General features: G+C 36.9%; 2 protein-coding genes across 2 annotated transcripts; one reads left to right on the top strand and one right to left on the bottom strand.

Moving 5' to 3' along the window:
- The first annotated feature begins 6,787 nt into the window (after positions 1-6,787).
- On the top strand, positions 6,788-10,235 carry LOC106343739 (probable mitochondrial-processing peptidase subunit alpha-2). Its single transcript, XM_013783037.1, has 13 exons — positions 6,788-6,918; positions 7,266-7,496; positions 7,563-7,859; positions 8,306-8,473; positions 8,560-8,727; positions 8,816-8,893; positions 8,962-9,028; positions 9,143-9,240; positions 9,316-9,385; positions 9,491-9,561; positions 9,645-9,694; positions 9,750-9,862; positions 9,943-10,235. Exons 1-13 carry the CDS (start codon positions 6,880-6,882, stop codon positions 9,987-9,989), a joined length of 1,497 nt encoding a protein of 498 aa, XP_013638491.1. The 5' UTR covers positions 6,788-6,879; the 3' UTR covers positions 9,990-10,235.
- A 1,492-nt stretch (positions 10,236-11,727) lies between these two features.
- On the bottom strand, positions 11,728-13,501 carry LOC106293566 (protein IQ-DOMAIN 14). The gene is made up of 3 exons (XM_013729244.1): positions 12,888-13,501; positions 12,508-12,690; positions 11,728-12,425 (listed from the first exon to the last, which is right to left on the bottom strand). Exons 1-3 carry the CDS (start codon positions 13,266-13,268, stop codon positions 11,826-11,828), a joined length of 1,164 nt encoding a protein of 387 aa, XP_013584698.1. The 5' UTR covers positions 13,269-13,501; the 3' UTR covers positions 11,728-11,825.
- Between the last annotated feature and the right edge of the window lie 526 nt (positions 13,502-14,027).

The raw sequence follows: 14,027 nt of genomic DNA, 5'->3' as shown, positions 1-14,027 counted from the left end.
TGGCTGGTTACGTCTGGATGGCGCACGTAGCAGAGCATCTTCTCTTCTCCTGACATAAGGGGCACAAGCCGCAGGCACTGCAATTGAAGAACCAACAGATGCGTTAGGAACAGCTCCAGGAGGTACAACTCCAGGAGGTACAGATCCAGGAGGTACAACTCCAGGAGGAGCAGAAGATGGGGCCATGGCAGAAGGCTCCGATAAGGTCAACTGAGGTCTCCCTTGCCGCATATCTGTAGACAGAAAAAAAAACAAAACTTTCAACCTTTGAAATCTAAACTTGAAATGGAGACAAAAACAAAAACAAAAATCGAAACTTGAAATCAAAACCTAGATGTAAACCCTAAATAAACATGTAAATCAAAACTGGAAAAAAAAACCCACACTTTTAGATGTAAACCCTAACTAAATATGTAAATCGAAACTCAAAAAAAAAACTAGATCGAAACCTAATGAACCGAATGAACCAAGAGGAATCGAGACAGAGATGAGGGGCTCACTAACCTGGGAGCTGTAATCCGGTAGAGCGCGGGCGACGACGGGATTCGTTTGGGATTCCAGTCGATGGCGTCGTTACTCCGGATTGAAGGAGCCATCGTTGAGAGAGAGGGAGAGGAATCTGTGAGAGAGTGTCGAGAGAGAGAGGCGGCGAGGGTTTGAGAGCGAGACACTCCGAGAGAGAGAGAGAGAGAGAGAGAGAGAGAGAGAGAGTCGGGATGAATTGTTTTTTGGGAAAAAATTGGCTAAGTATAGAAATTGAGCTTTGGTTTAGAGGGAAAATTTTGGGTTTAGAGGGAAATTGGTTTTGAGGGAAAATTTTGGGTTTAGATGGAAATGGGTTTTGGGTTTAGGAGGGAATTTTGGATTTATTATGTGGTGGGAAATAGGTTTACGGTATAGATAGGGTTTAGGGTTTAGTTAGGTTTTAGAAAAAAATGTATTTTTTATGAAATCTCAAAACTATTAATTAGAATTTAAGAATATAAGAAACTAAAAAAACTTAAATATATTAACATTTTAAAACTAAGAAATCTAGTTATTTTATATTTCCAAATTTTAAACTTCATAAATTATAAATTTATTATACATTGCAAATTTAAAAACTTCATAAACTACTTATTTATATTACAAATTTTGTAAACTTCATAAACTACAAATTACTAAGTGATTACTTATTTTTTATTACAATTTTAAAAAACTTCATAAACGACAAACTTACTAAGAACTTGAATCAGATTTCGAATCCGAATCAGCACAAGCCTCATCTAATTCATCTTCTGAAACGTATTCGTCATTAGGAGGAACAACTGGCATGGATTCATAATCTGATTCATCTTCGACAACATACGCCTCAATGCGCAACATCCCGCTCTGTGCAACAACTTGGTTGTGTGTATCATCTTGTAACGCAACAAGAGCATCCTCGGAGGTTTCTCGAACCCCTCTAGGCATAACTTTTGTACATGCCCACCAATCGTTGGCTGATGTATGTCGTACCCGCGGATAAGGAATAAAACAAGCAAGAGCATCCTCAGATGTTTCTCGAACCCCTCTAGGCATAACTTTTGTACATGCCCACCAATCGTTGGCTGATGTATGTCGTACCCGCGGATAAGGAATAAAACAAACTTGATCACAATTACCAGATAAGATAAATGGATCATATTTCTCATACTGCCAACGCGGAGACACATCAACGATTCCTGATTTATGTTTTCGAATTCCCCGTCCTTCAGTTGTATCAAACCACTTACATTTAAAAACCATGGCCTTCAGTCCAACGGAGCCAAAATACTCAACCATTATTATCTCCTTGATCCAACCGTAATAGTCAGTATCTGTGGTTCCACGAACTTGGACGCCGTAATGTTGGGTTTTCTTATCTTGGCCATGGCTATGTGTGTGGAAGCAGTAGCCACGTGAATGGTAAATCGGCCAAGATTTATTCTTACGTTGCGGACCTTGTACAAAATCCAACATCCACATCGGAAACTCATATGTGTTACTCGCTTACACAACCTGTTAATTAAATTTATATCTATAATTGGTAAATTTCATTCAAATTATAAATCAAATAATATCAGAAACTCACATAGTTTTTCACCCATTCGGCAAATTGTTGGTCTTTCAGTATTTGTAGGTCATTACTAGACATATATGGGTTTCTCTCCATCACAAACTCCTCGAACATCCTGTGGATTTTTTTTAAGAGATTATAACTTCAGATATACTGAAACAATAACAAAAAAAAATCGAAATACTTTCCGTAGGGTTTGAATGTATCACAATTGAGCATCAGAAAAGTCTGGAGGACGGTGTAGTCATCATCGGTTAGCCATTTCTCTTCAGATTTTCCACTAACCCGACCTTCGTGATAAAACAAGTTAGACACATCTGGATATTGATATGTAAACTGAACTTCTCCGGGAAGTGGAACCTCAGGTACCACTTGTGGATTACCAAAGAAGTTAGCAGAAGTGGTAGATATTTCCTCATTCACATATTGTGCAACGATGGAACCTCCAATGTGTATCTTATTTTTAACTTTCTTTTTCAGATGGCACATGTATCGCTCGAGAGGATACATCCATCTATATTGCACTGGACCACCTAAAGCAGCTTCGTCTGCTAAATGTGCGGCCAGATGTTCCATAACATCGAAGAACGACGGTGGAAAAATCTTCTCCAAATTGCAAAGCTTCACTACAATGTTTTCTTTCAAAATGGCAACATCTTCGTGCTTAAGTATCTTCGCAGATATATCACGAAAGAAGAGTGCTATCTCCACAAAAAATAATAGGAGTTAGTCAATAATAACACATATCAAACTAATTATTAAGATTATGTACCTGAAATGGCAATGTGAACACTTTTGGGAAGTAATTCCTTAAACGCAAATGGGAGAAATCGCTGCATAATGACGTGACAATCATGACTTTTCAGACCTGAAATCTTGCTATTCGTCTCGTCTATTCACCTACTAAACTTTGAAGCGTACCCATCTGGAAATTTTATATCATTTTTCAACCATCGCAGAAATTCTTTTTTTTCCTCCTTCGACAACGGAATATCGGGACTGGCATCGTTCCATCATCCTTCATTCTGTAGCCGTTTATAGTGCTCACAGGTTTCTCGTGTCCATTTCCTCCACAATCGACAGTTTTTTTCAGTCCTTCGATGTTGTTGATTCTTTCGCGAAGAATTTCTTCTCCCGTCAACCATGGTGGAGGATCATCAGTTACCGTCTGCCCCTTTCGAAAAGCTTGGACATTTCTTCTGTAAGTTTGGACATTGTCTAAACTTATTTCAGTTTTGGTTTATTTTGGATTCTTTAATTGCAGTTTGAGCTTGGTTCAGGCGAATACATCACGGAAGTGCACGGCACCTACGATAAGCTCCATGGGCATACGGCCAATGTCATGACAATGCTTAAGTTCAAGGCTAATAAGCGAACATCTGATCCCTTTGGACTTGAAGCCGGTAATTATGACAAAACCTTCTTATTCAAAATAGCTGACCACAAGATCGTTGGGTTCCATGGAAATGCAAGTGATTTGATTCACAAAATTGGAGTCCATGTCCTTCCCATCCTCCACTGATAGTGGAGATCTTGAATTCTTCACACTTCCTGGTCTATCTCTCTTGAATTACTGTGAACTTTGAATAATTTGCGGTTACTTTTTTTCTTTTTTTCTTTTTTTCTTGTGTCTGTTTGTTTTCTGTTTCAGTGTTTCGAGTCTTCTCTTTAATTTGTGTTGTTGTTTCTGTCTTTTGACGGATTTGTGAATCCATTTTTAATAAAGGAAGTGTGTTCCTATTATTCCCCTAGTTCCTTGAATAAACACTCCGTCGAAACAAAATAGTTAAATTTACAATGAATAAACTGTAGAAGCCGGAAAACCGGATCAAAAGAAACTATATAATATAAACGATGTTAAGAAAAATATATAGACGATTCAAAACCGTAACAAAAATGAAACCATGGAGTCTCTTTTTCCTTAACTCTTAATATTCGCTTCGTTAGTGCGACGGATCTGTACGGATATGAGTCCCAGGATAAAACCATGATAGGTTATCACGCGGCACTCGTGAAGAACCTCTACGAACTAATATTTCTACGAAACACTATCTAGACTCTATAGGATTTGCTGGTTTTGGTTGTGAAAAAACGTAATGAGAAATGAAGGAGTAGATGATTTTATAAAGAGGAGAAGACGAGCCACTTTCTGTAACTGATGCATCACGTGCGTACATTGGCGGAAATCTCGTGAGAATCTCGGAGGCGAGGCGTTACGAAACTTCCTCCGCAAGATCTTTTCTTGTTTAAACTTATTGTCAAGAAGAGAGACAGCGTGTTGTTTTTAAACGAACTACTTGTTGTTTAAAATAAAATGCATGTCGTTTTTTCTAGAATTAAATGGCAAAACGTTGAGCTTAACTTGGTCCAAAAAAATTTTATTGGGCCGGAGGCCAAGACCCACGCCGAACCGAGCCGGCAAGACGCGGCGGCGGCGCGCGTGGGGGCTATTCTCTCTCTCTGAGCCGTTTATACACTCATAACACTTTAGCATATATATAATGCTCTTTCTTCTTGTTTCTCCCCGATGCGAGATGTTCCACATTTGCCTCATTAAAGCCAATAGGCTTTTGTTTCCCAGAGGCCCATTTCTTTTCACACACACAATTTTAAAATTGATCCAACAGAAACATCCCATCATTTAGAAAGAAAATGAGCAACTCTATGAGACAAAATCAAAACAAATACCAATATAAAATTAGTTTCTCAAACCCATGTTTGAATTTCTTATAAAGAGCATATCATGTTCAAAAAAAAATTATCTTTCTTCATGTTTTTATTATTATTTTATTTGAGAAATTCATCGAAAAATCAATGGATCCCGATGCCTAAGAAGACCACAACTTCATAAAATCACAAGATAAATCTTTATTCCAACTCTCGGTATAGCAGATTTGTTCCGCATCAGATGGCTATGGTCGCCAAATTGACTCCCATTTTCTATAGAAAGTCATCAATTTGTCCATATAATCCAATGATTTTGTGTGTTTTCCGTCTCCGAACGAATTCAATTTGGGAAAATGTTAGATTATTGATTGTTACATAATGTTTTCCAATAATTGATTTCTTGGCCATTTCTTAATTTAACTGTCATAGTGAAGGTTATATAGTGAAGTTTATTATTTGGTAGTCTATAAATGAAGCTCTGTGGAGGTATATTGATTTTAGTATGGAATTTACTTGGTCTTACCATACCTATTGTTCAATGGAGTTCTGTGTTTGGATCATTTTTTTTGGGAAACCGTAAAAGTCAAACCCTAACCGGATAATCCTCCTCGATAGATGTTTGAAAAAAGTACTTTTAACTTGTCTATTTACACATACACATACTCTAAGCATGTGAAGTACGTCCTGCTTGTAAATTATCACCATTATCTTCTTTCTCTTTTTTTTCTGCATCTGGAAATCAATTTTTCCATGGCTATTGATTACTAGCCTTACCATGTCCACCAACCATTTTTCATGGCTATTATTGATCAACTGTCTCCCTCTTTCTCTATCTCTCTCTCTTCTTCAGTTGAAATTGTTGTTTATGTTGATCAAAAAGTTCAACTCTTGAGTTCCACTGTTGGGTTCACAAACAAGTTTAGAACCTTCGGAAATAGAGATAATTCATTGTGAATATAAAATGATAATATAATTTTTTGTTTGTAGTTATATAAGATATATATGTAGATAAATTATTAATTTATGATTTTAGTGGGACTAGATATTTACATAAGATTTTCAAAAAGTTATTATATTATCATTTTATCAATTTATATCCCACACAAATTTTATGAATTAGCCCAACTCATTACCCCACAAATTTCTAATGTATTTGGTTACACTTCATGGGCATAAGTAGTGATGGCAATTGGGCCTTTCCGTTTCTTCCTACTGCATGTTTGGTTTCGAGCGGGTCTCAGTGGCTATGTCCCTTGCGAGCCACAGCCTCCGGAAAAGCTGACCAAACCTGCTTCGTAAAATGTATGTGCCTTAGCGGATTGGCCCGCGGGACGGGAGTTATTACATTGCTTGCACAAACCTACGGACCTGCACACGCCATAAACACATGGTCAGCATTAGTTTGAGCAAAACTTGTTTGTTACAACCATTAATCATGACTCATAATCAAGTTACAAGTAGCCATTTTCATTACTCACAAGTCATAACAAAAGTGAAGTCCTCTAGTTGTACACCTATCTCCTTTTTACTTTATTTATTTTTTAAGTTTGATTCAAGTTACAAGTAGTCATTACTTCATGTGTGCAACTCAAGTAACATTCATAAAACCAAGATGTAAATTAAACCAAACACCAAATCCAAGTAGACAATCCCAAATGTTTTGGAAAAACCCAACACCAAATCCAAACAATGAATCTCAAAATGTAAACTAAAACCAAAAACATCAAATCAAAATAACAAATCAAGAAGGTATAGTCCGTCTCTTTTACTTTGTAACCATATTTTAAATAATTTTGTTGGCTGGACCAAGGCATGGCAAGGAAGCAAAAGATAGTTAGTGATGGCAATTGGTCTTCCCATACTGTTCCATTTTATCCATATTATAATCCTCATATTTCATTCCCTTATGGTCAGAACCACTCTTACGCTTCGTGGGCCTCCAGTTCTCATTTTGGTATACAGATCTCAGCCCAAAACTATTACATCTTAAGAGCCCATTAATAAAATGATGTCGTCCAACTAATTTTAAGAAGCAAATATTAAGAAGCCTTTTTTATCCTTCTCTTCTCTCCCTCTCTCGTTGTCGTCAGCCTCCACCGGGACTCGTCAGACCGATCTAGGGTTTATCAGTCGTCATGTACCGCACGGCAGCTTTACGAGCCAAGGCCCTTAAGGTCAATCACCTACTCCACCTCTTCCACTAACCATTTTTTAGAGGAAAACGATTCGAACATACAAGAGTAATGAACAATCATAAGAGAGAGTCTCACAGATTCTTATAGACCCATATTCCGATCTTATCGTTTTTATAGCATCTGTTGATGCATTTTTATGCTTTTCTTTTAAGGCTTCGACCGAAAGTTGTTGTCTTTTTTTTTTCCAATATCTATCTCAAAGTTTCTGGTTTTAGATTTTCATAACCAAGTTGTAGTTTTTCCCCTCGACAACATTTTGAAGAAAGTAGCTCACTTTTGTCTCATTGAGCATATCATCGTGTAAAGATTTATGTTTTTGTTTATAGGGCTGTCTTAGCCGCAGTTTCAGGGCATCACGCTATGCAAGCTCTACTGCTGCTGCTGCTGCTGCTGCTGCAACGGTTTCACCAGTTTTCTCCGGTAGCTCGCTTCCTTCGTTGAACATTCCCTTGGACGGTGTCTCTCTTCCACCATCACTCCCTGACAATCTCGGGCCTAGCAAGCTTCAGACCACTACTCTTCCCAATGGTCTCAAAATAGCCTCTGAGATGTCTCCGGTGAGACCATCTGCTTCAACTTCTCTTCCAAATTTCTGTAATTGTAACTCTTTTATGTTTACTCAGAATCCAGCAGCTTCCGTTGGTTTATACGTTGACTGTGGTTCTATCTACGAGACACCTTTTTCCCGTGGAGCTACGCACTTGCTTGAGAGGATGGCTTTTAAGAGTACGCTGAACAGATCCCATGTTCGTCTTGTGAGGGAGATAGAGTCTATGGGAGCTAGTACTTCAGCCTCTTCTTCCCGAGAGCAGATGGGTTACACTATTAATGCTCTCAAAACCTATGTTCCTCAAATGGTTGAAGTGCTTGTCGACAGTGTGAGGAACCCTGCTTTCGTGGATTGGGAAGTCAACGACGAGGTAAACTTGTTATGTTTTGCACATGGTTCTAAAAATTGGTCTAGTCGTGTCCGTGTAGGTGATAACTCTGTCCTAGCCGAAACCATTTTCTTAAAATCCAATTTATACGACTCGGTTTAAACTGTTCTAAATCGGTAACAACCGGTTTATATCGACCTAAATCTGTTAAATTAAGAAATAGTGTTACTCCCGGACCACAAATTTTTCTAATTTCTTTGTTTTGTATATCTAATTTTGATAATTCATCAAAATAATTTTACAATTAAACCAAAAGACAAACATATATAAAATTAATTAATAATTTGTTAACTCGCCTAGCCCCGATAATCCGCCTAGTCGATAGTCATTTTTGATTTTTTGAACATTGGTTTTGCATATATCACACAAACATGAAAGCAGAGCATCTGCTTACGCATTCGGTTTCTGTTGTTTTCTTCTCATGGCAGCTCAGGAAAATGAAAGTGGAGATAGGAGAACTTGCAAAGAACCCTATGGGTTATCTCTTGGAGGCGGTTCATTCTGCTGCTTACTCTGGCGCAATGGCAAATCCTATGTATGCACCTGAATCTGCAATTAGCGGCTTGACTGGAGACGTCTTGGAGAAGTTTGTTTCCGTAAGATCACCTACAACTCAAGATCATTTGCAGTTATGTTTCTTCTTTTTTTGTCTTACTCATTTGGTACTTTGAAATATTATTAGGAGAACTACACTGCTCCACGAATGGTATTAGCAGCTAGTGGAGTTGAACATGAGGAGCTTTTAAAAGTGGTTGAGCCATTACTATCTGACCTTCCTAATGTAACTCGACCAGTGGAGCCTAACTCTCAATATGTTGGTGGAGATTTTCGTCAACATAATGGTGATGAGGTAGGTACTCATCATTATTTATAAATCCAGTTCAATAGGGTTTATTTTTCCTAATATTTTTTTTTTTTTTGTTCCGGGCCATGGTCAGGCAACACATTTTGCGCTTTCTTTTGGAGTGCCAGGGTGGGATAAGGAGAAGGAAGCTGTTATGGCCACTGTTCTTCAGGTGCCTATCTCAAATACTGATCTTTCACATGTAAAGATTTAATTGTGTACAAATCTTATTCTTATTAGATGCTTATGGGAGGAGGTGGCTCATTCTCTGCGGGTGGTCCTGGCAAGGGAATGCACTCTTGGCTCTGTAAGTTTCTCTCTGTGTTGTTTTTTTTTTTCAACTCTCTTATCTTTTGGATCTAAGTTCTTTAGTCAGCGATGATTATGATGATAACGATGGATTACTTATTTGTCGATGCAGATCTCCGCATTTTGAACCAATACCAGGAGTTTCAATCATGCACTGCATTCACTAGCATCTTTAACAATTCCGGGTTGTTTGGGATCTATGGTTGCACTGTGAGTTTTTTTTTACACTAATTTCTAATTGTTGATCATTATGGTGGTTAGGTTACATTTCACTTTGGGTTGCAGAGTCCTGAGTATGCTGCAAAGGGAATTGAATTAGTAGCTGATGAAATGAAAGCTGTTGCTGAAGGAAAAGGTTTTTGTAAATTTACTTCCCCCTTCCTTTGTTGTTTTCAATCATTTGTTAATGTGTATACATTAAAAAAACATATTGTTTCATTTGGTTTATATGTTTTGTCAGTCAACCAAAAACATCTTAATCGCGCCAAGGCAGCAACTAAATCTGCAATTTTGATGAATCTTGAATCTCGGGTAGATCATTCATAACTTCCACTCTTTTCTTTTTTAAAGCCATGAGATATAATCTTATCTAATGGTTTTGGTGTGATTTGCAGATGATTGTAGCAGAAGACATTGGTAGACAGATACTTACATACGGGGAGAGGTACATAACTACATATACACATTTAAACCAGTTATAACCGGGTTCATATTTGCAGGAAGCCAGTGGATGCATTCTTAAAGACAGTGGACCAACTCACCTTAAAGGACATTGCAGATTTCACCAGCAAGATTATTGCAAAACCGTTGACGATGGGATCTTTAGGAGCAGGTAAAAGAAAAATAAGCATTTATTTTTCCTTTTGGTTTGATCCAGTTTATTTACATCATTGTGTTGCTTTTTGGTTGCAGTGTTGAATGTTCCAAGCTACGACTCCGTAAGCAGTAGATTTTCTTGAAGCTCTCTGTTCAAACCAAGAGATCTTTTCTTGCATCATAAGAACGAGTTGGGGACTTGTAAAATAAAAAGAAAGCATTTTTTTAGGAAGATCCAACCACTTCTCTTTTTGTTTTTCTTTTATTGTTTTATCTCATAGTTTTTTGAATTCTGAGAGAGGATAAGTCCACCAAAATGGCGACAATATACGACCATGTTTCCAACTTGGGTTCGTGAATAATAATACCATTGATACGTTTACCAACTTCTTTTTTTATCTTCAGTTTCTATTTTCTTTCTTTTCTTTTTTTTTTTTGTTCAACAGTTTCTATTTTCTTTCATGATGGACTATATTGGGAAACTGAGACATAGATATGATAGATCGAGTATACTTTAAAGTTTACACACTTTAGTTAACCAATAGTCTTAACATTATCAAGTGATCAGTACTTTTATGAGCTCTTAATGCTCTTAAGACATTACTGGTAGTTTTAGATGTCTCTTAATATTAAATAATAACATATGTAGTATTGAAAAGAAAGAAAGATGACTTTCGAGAAATTATTCATATAACAACGAGATTCTTATAACAATTGTGTTTTTTTTTAACGTCTATTGTGTTTTTATTCTAGTTTAATTTTCATAACTAAAAGATAATTTTAATTTTAAACTAAACTAATATTCTATACATTAAATATTTTGTAAAAATATACCAGTTCTGATGATTTAATATTTTAGCTAACTTGGATCAAAATAATGAAAGCAGCTCATCAATCAATTAAATGCTTTACTGGTAGTATATCTTCAATAATGTGATGTGATCGTTGACAACAACAACAACAAGAAGGAAAACAGTGTCATGTGATCAAGGACGAATTTACTTCGATTTTTTTGAAAAGTAAAAGCATATTCGTCTAGAGCCTAAACTATACTAGTAGTAATTAAGGTTGTATACAACATTACAAACCTTAATTAAAAGGCTATTAGGGAATCTTTTTGGCAGATTACGAGGTAAATGTAGCTCTTACCTGCTTCTTTATCTTGGACATGGTAAACAGAGCTTATTAAAAGCCGTAGAATATTTTTTTTCCTTTTGGTGTTTCAGAAGAGCGAATATGATGACGTAAACACGTATCGGTCTCCGCCAATCATATTCCCTGGTGGTTTTAATAATGATTAGATACAGAAACATTACAAAAGATTTTGAAAATTTCGTAGTAATGCAAACGTCATATCGTACTTGTCTGACGCTACATGGATACTGAATTCATTGCAAAGTTAAACCTCATTTCGTCATAATAGTTAGTTGATAATAATATCTTCTCGATCACTCCAATCTTTGAAATTTCAAATTTCTCCTAAACAGATAATCACAAGTTCAATTAACCTTGAGTACTCAAAAAGTAGTTCAATTAACCAAGAAGAAAAAGTTCAGTAGACCTTTTAATATATTTTATAATATATCTTAACTTCATACTGTTTGTTGTACATGAATTGAAACAGCTTATCTTTCTAACATGTAACCTTAACTTCATCATAAAAAAAACATTTCAACATGAAAGAGGTCGTGTGTAATAGTGGTAACTGGTAACTAGTAAATTGTCTAGTAGTAATTAACTAGAAACATCATTAGAGAAAACATCTATAAACAAATTTGACAATTTAAAAACTCGCTTGGAGTGGTGAAAGTGACCTTTTGAAATTTAGAAACAAATTTTAACATTTTTTCCAAACCAAACATTTACAAAATAAGAGCCCGAAGATAAAGGGGGAAAATAAATGACCCAAAGTAGTCCTTGATGAAAAGTCAAATCTATGACGTACTCTTCTCAAGGACGAAAAATAGAAACGTTTCTTTCTAATTATAGAATCTAAAACCAGCCGGTTCTTGAGGAAGCTGACGATCATAAATACAAGAAGAACGTTTCTCTTGTTGCTGTTGCAGTAACGGCGGTTGCGGTTGTACCATCCTCACGCCGCTAACGCTACTCCTAGCCGCCATAATCTCATCAAGCGACAACCTCTTCCTATCAGGACGCTGTCTCGGCGCACTATGCGAACGTGCCTTGGCTCTAAACGACAGCGTATTAGCCATATAGCTAGGTGTCATCAAACCAGGATAACTCGGCTTATAACAAGCGTCTCTGCAAACGCTTTTTGCCGGCGAAGGCGGTGTGTAGTAATAATTATTATTCATTGCCGCCGATGAAGAGAATCTTGGCGTGTTTTGAGCTGTGGGAAATTTACATTTCTCTCCACGAAAACTCCATTCGAAATCTTCATCTCCACATTCGGATACAGCAACATTCATTCTCCTCGATCTTGACTTAGTCTTGTAAGTGTCAATCTCAACAATCTTGGGACTGGTCTCATCATAAGTGTTGTTGTAGATATGTTTCTCGACAGAGCTTGACATTCTCTTGCTATGGATCTCGCTTCTTGAATCATCAAACCTCTCCTATAATATATCAAAAACATAAGTTTAGACCATAGAGATTAATGCTAGGACAGAGAAATAATAAATATATGGTTCTTCTTACAAGAGAATGTCGAGGGTGGAACATGTGGTTACGGTTTATGCGTTGAGACCGAGCGTTCGTTTGTGCTCTGATGAGAGCTTGCATGCTATGAAGCGTTTCGGCTGCGCGTTTGCGAACTAAGTATCCTTTCACTAGAGCTTGTAGCTTCACTAGACCTTTCAACGCTCTTAACGCTTTCCTCGCCTAGAAAAAGATTCAAATTAATATTAAAAAAATTGAGAAAAAAAACATAATAATATTGTAACTAGCACAGACGTGTACTGTTTCATTAAGGAAGATGTGTAAGAAGCAAGCAATGTACAGACATGCTTTACTTTACAAATCCGAATCTAGAACGTTAGCCACATGGCAAAAGGTTTTGGAGATATTTAAGAATTTACCAAATAGCCCTTGAAGACACTTTGAATCTTCACCGCGGCCCACCGCTCCATTGTGGTCCCGTAAACTACGTTCCCACCGGAATATCCTCCGGTTTTCGCGTTACTTGTTAGCCTGACCACCGCGACGGCAGCTTGAGCCGCTGCAACTGCTGCGTCTGCGGCTGCGGCAGTGGCGGCAGCAACCGCAATGGCGTGTTTGTTCTGTTCTTTGTCTGTTTCCGCCAAGTATGTTCTGAGCCAGAGGTTGTCTGCTTGGAGAACTTTCCGGTGGATGAGAGACTCACCGGCTTCTCCTCCTCCGTCGCCGGAAACTCGGTACTCTTTCTCTTTGCTCTTCTTCATACCGAAAATGCCCTTGAACCATCTCGCTGCTCTACCCATCTTTGCTTCAGTTCAAGTTTTCAAGAACGGTCAAAGATGTCTCCTCCACGCTTTAAAGAGAAGAAATAATCAGAGATGACAAATCACAAATACCAAGACGAACTTTTCGTATGCAAGAAATGGAGAGGAAAACAAAAGTTATGGCACTGAAACTGAAGACACAAGTATGATATGTTTAGTGAAAGAACCCCTTTAAACAAAAGAGGAGATAAGAACTTCAGTGAGAGAGAGGGGGAGCGATGGAAATAGATTCTTGAAAATATAAAGATCAGGTTCACATTCTTATATATATGTATTATTTGAATTTAAACTCGAGCAATGACAAATTGGTTAACTAAAAATAACTATTTCTGTACATTTGTTATGGAGAATTTTTGTTTCAAAATGCACCGATCGGTAAAGAGCTAGCTAACCTTTTGTTTATCTATTACTATATTATACGATCTAGCTTCGGATATAAGTTAACTTATTTTGATTCAAAACATTAACAAAATATTACTTCCTCCGTTCCAAAAAGTAAAAAATTTTAGATTTTTTTTGTTCTACAAAAATAGATTTTCTATATTGTTAAGGTATTTTTTTTATACTTTTGAGTAACATTAATTGAGAATGTTTGAATTGATTAAATTTCATTGGTGAAAAATTATTGAAAAGTGTATAATAAAGTAAAAAATAAATTAAGCTATAAACATTTATTAAATTCTTAATAAGCGTGCATACTCTAGAAAATCTTAATTTCGTGAACAGAGAGAGTAAAAC

The sequence above is a fragment of the Brassica oleracea genome, chromosome C5, assembly GCF_000695525.1.
Source record: "Brassica oleracea var. oleracea cultivar TO1000 chromosome C5, BOL, whole genome shotgun sequence".
Lineage (NCBI taxonomy): Eukaryota > Viridiplantae > Streptophyta > Magnoliopsida > Brassicales > Brassicaceae > Brassica > Brassica oleracea.
Note: the sequence above shows the minus strand (reverse complement) of the source record. Positions and strands in the feature narration are given on the sequence as shown.

What these genes read in the sequence shown, in the direction of transcription:
- LOC106343739 (XM_013783037.1), top strand. Translation starts at nt 6,880, where the DNA reads ATGTACCGCACGGCAGCTTTACGAGCCAAGGCCCTTAAG. An exon ending in TCTTGGAGAAGTTTGTTTCC is followed by an intron (nt 8,474 to 8,559) that starts GTAAGATCACCT and finishes AAATATTATTAG; the next exon opens with GAGAACTACACTGCTCCACG. An exon ending in AGCTGTTGCTGAAGGAAAAG is followed by an intron (nt 9,386 to 9,490) that starts GTTTTTGTAAAT and finishes ATGTTTTGTCAG; the next exon opens with TCAACCAAAAACATCTTAAT.
- LOC106293566 (XM_013729244.1), bottom strand. Translation starts at nt 13,268, where the DNA reads ATGGGTAGAGCAGCGAGATGGTTCAAGGGCATTTTCGGTATGAAGAAG. An exon ending in GTGTCTTCAAGGGCTATTTG is followed by an intron (nt 12,691 to 12,887) that starts GTAAATTCTTAA and finishes ATCTTTTTCTAG; the next exon opens with GCGAGGAAAGCGTTAAGAGC. An exon ending in TCCACCCTCGACATTCTCTT is followed by an intron (nt 12,426 to 12,507) that starts GTAAGAAGAACC and finishes GATATATTATAG; the next exon opens with GAGAGGTTTGATGATTCAAG.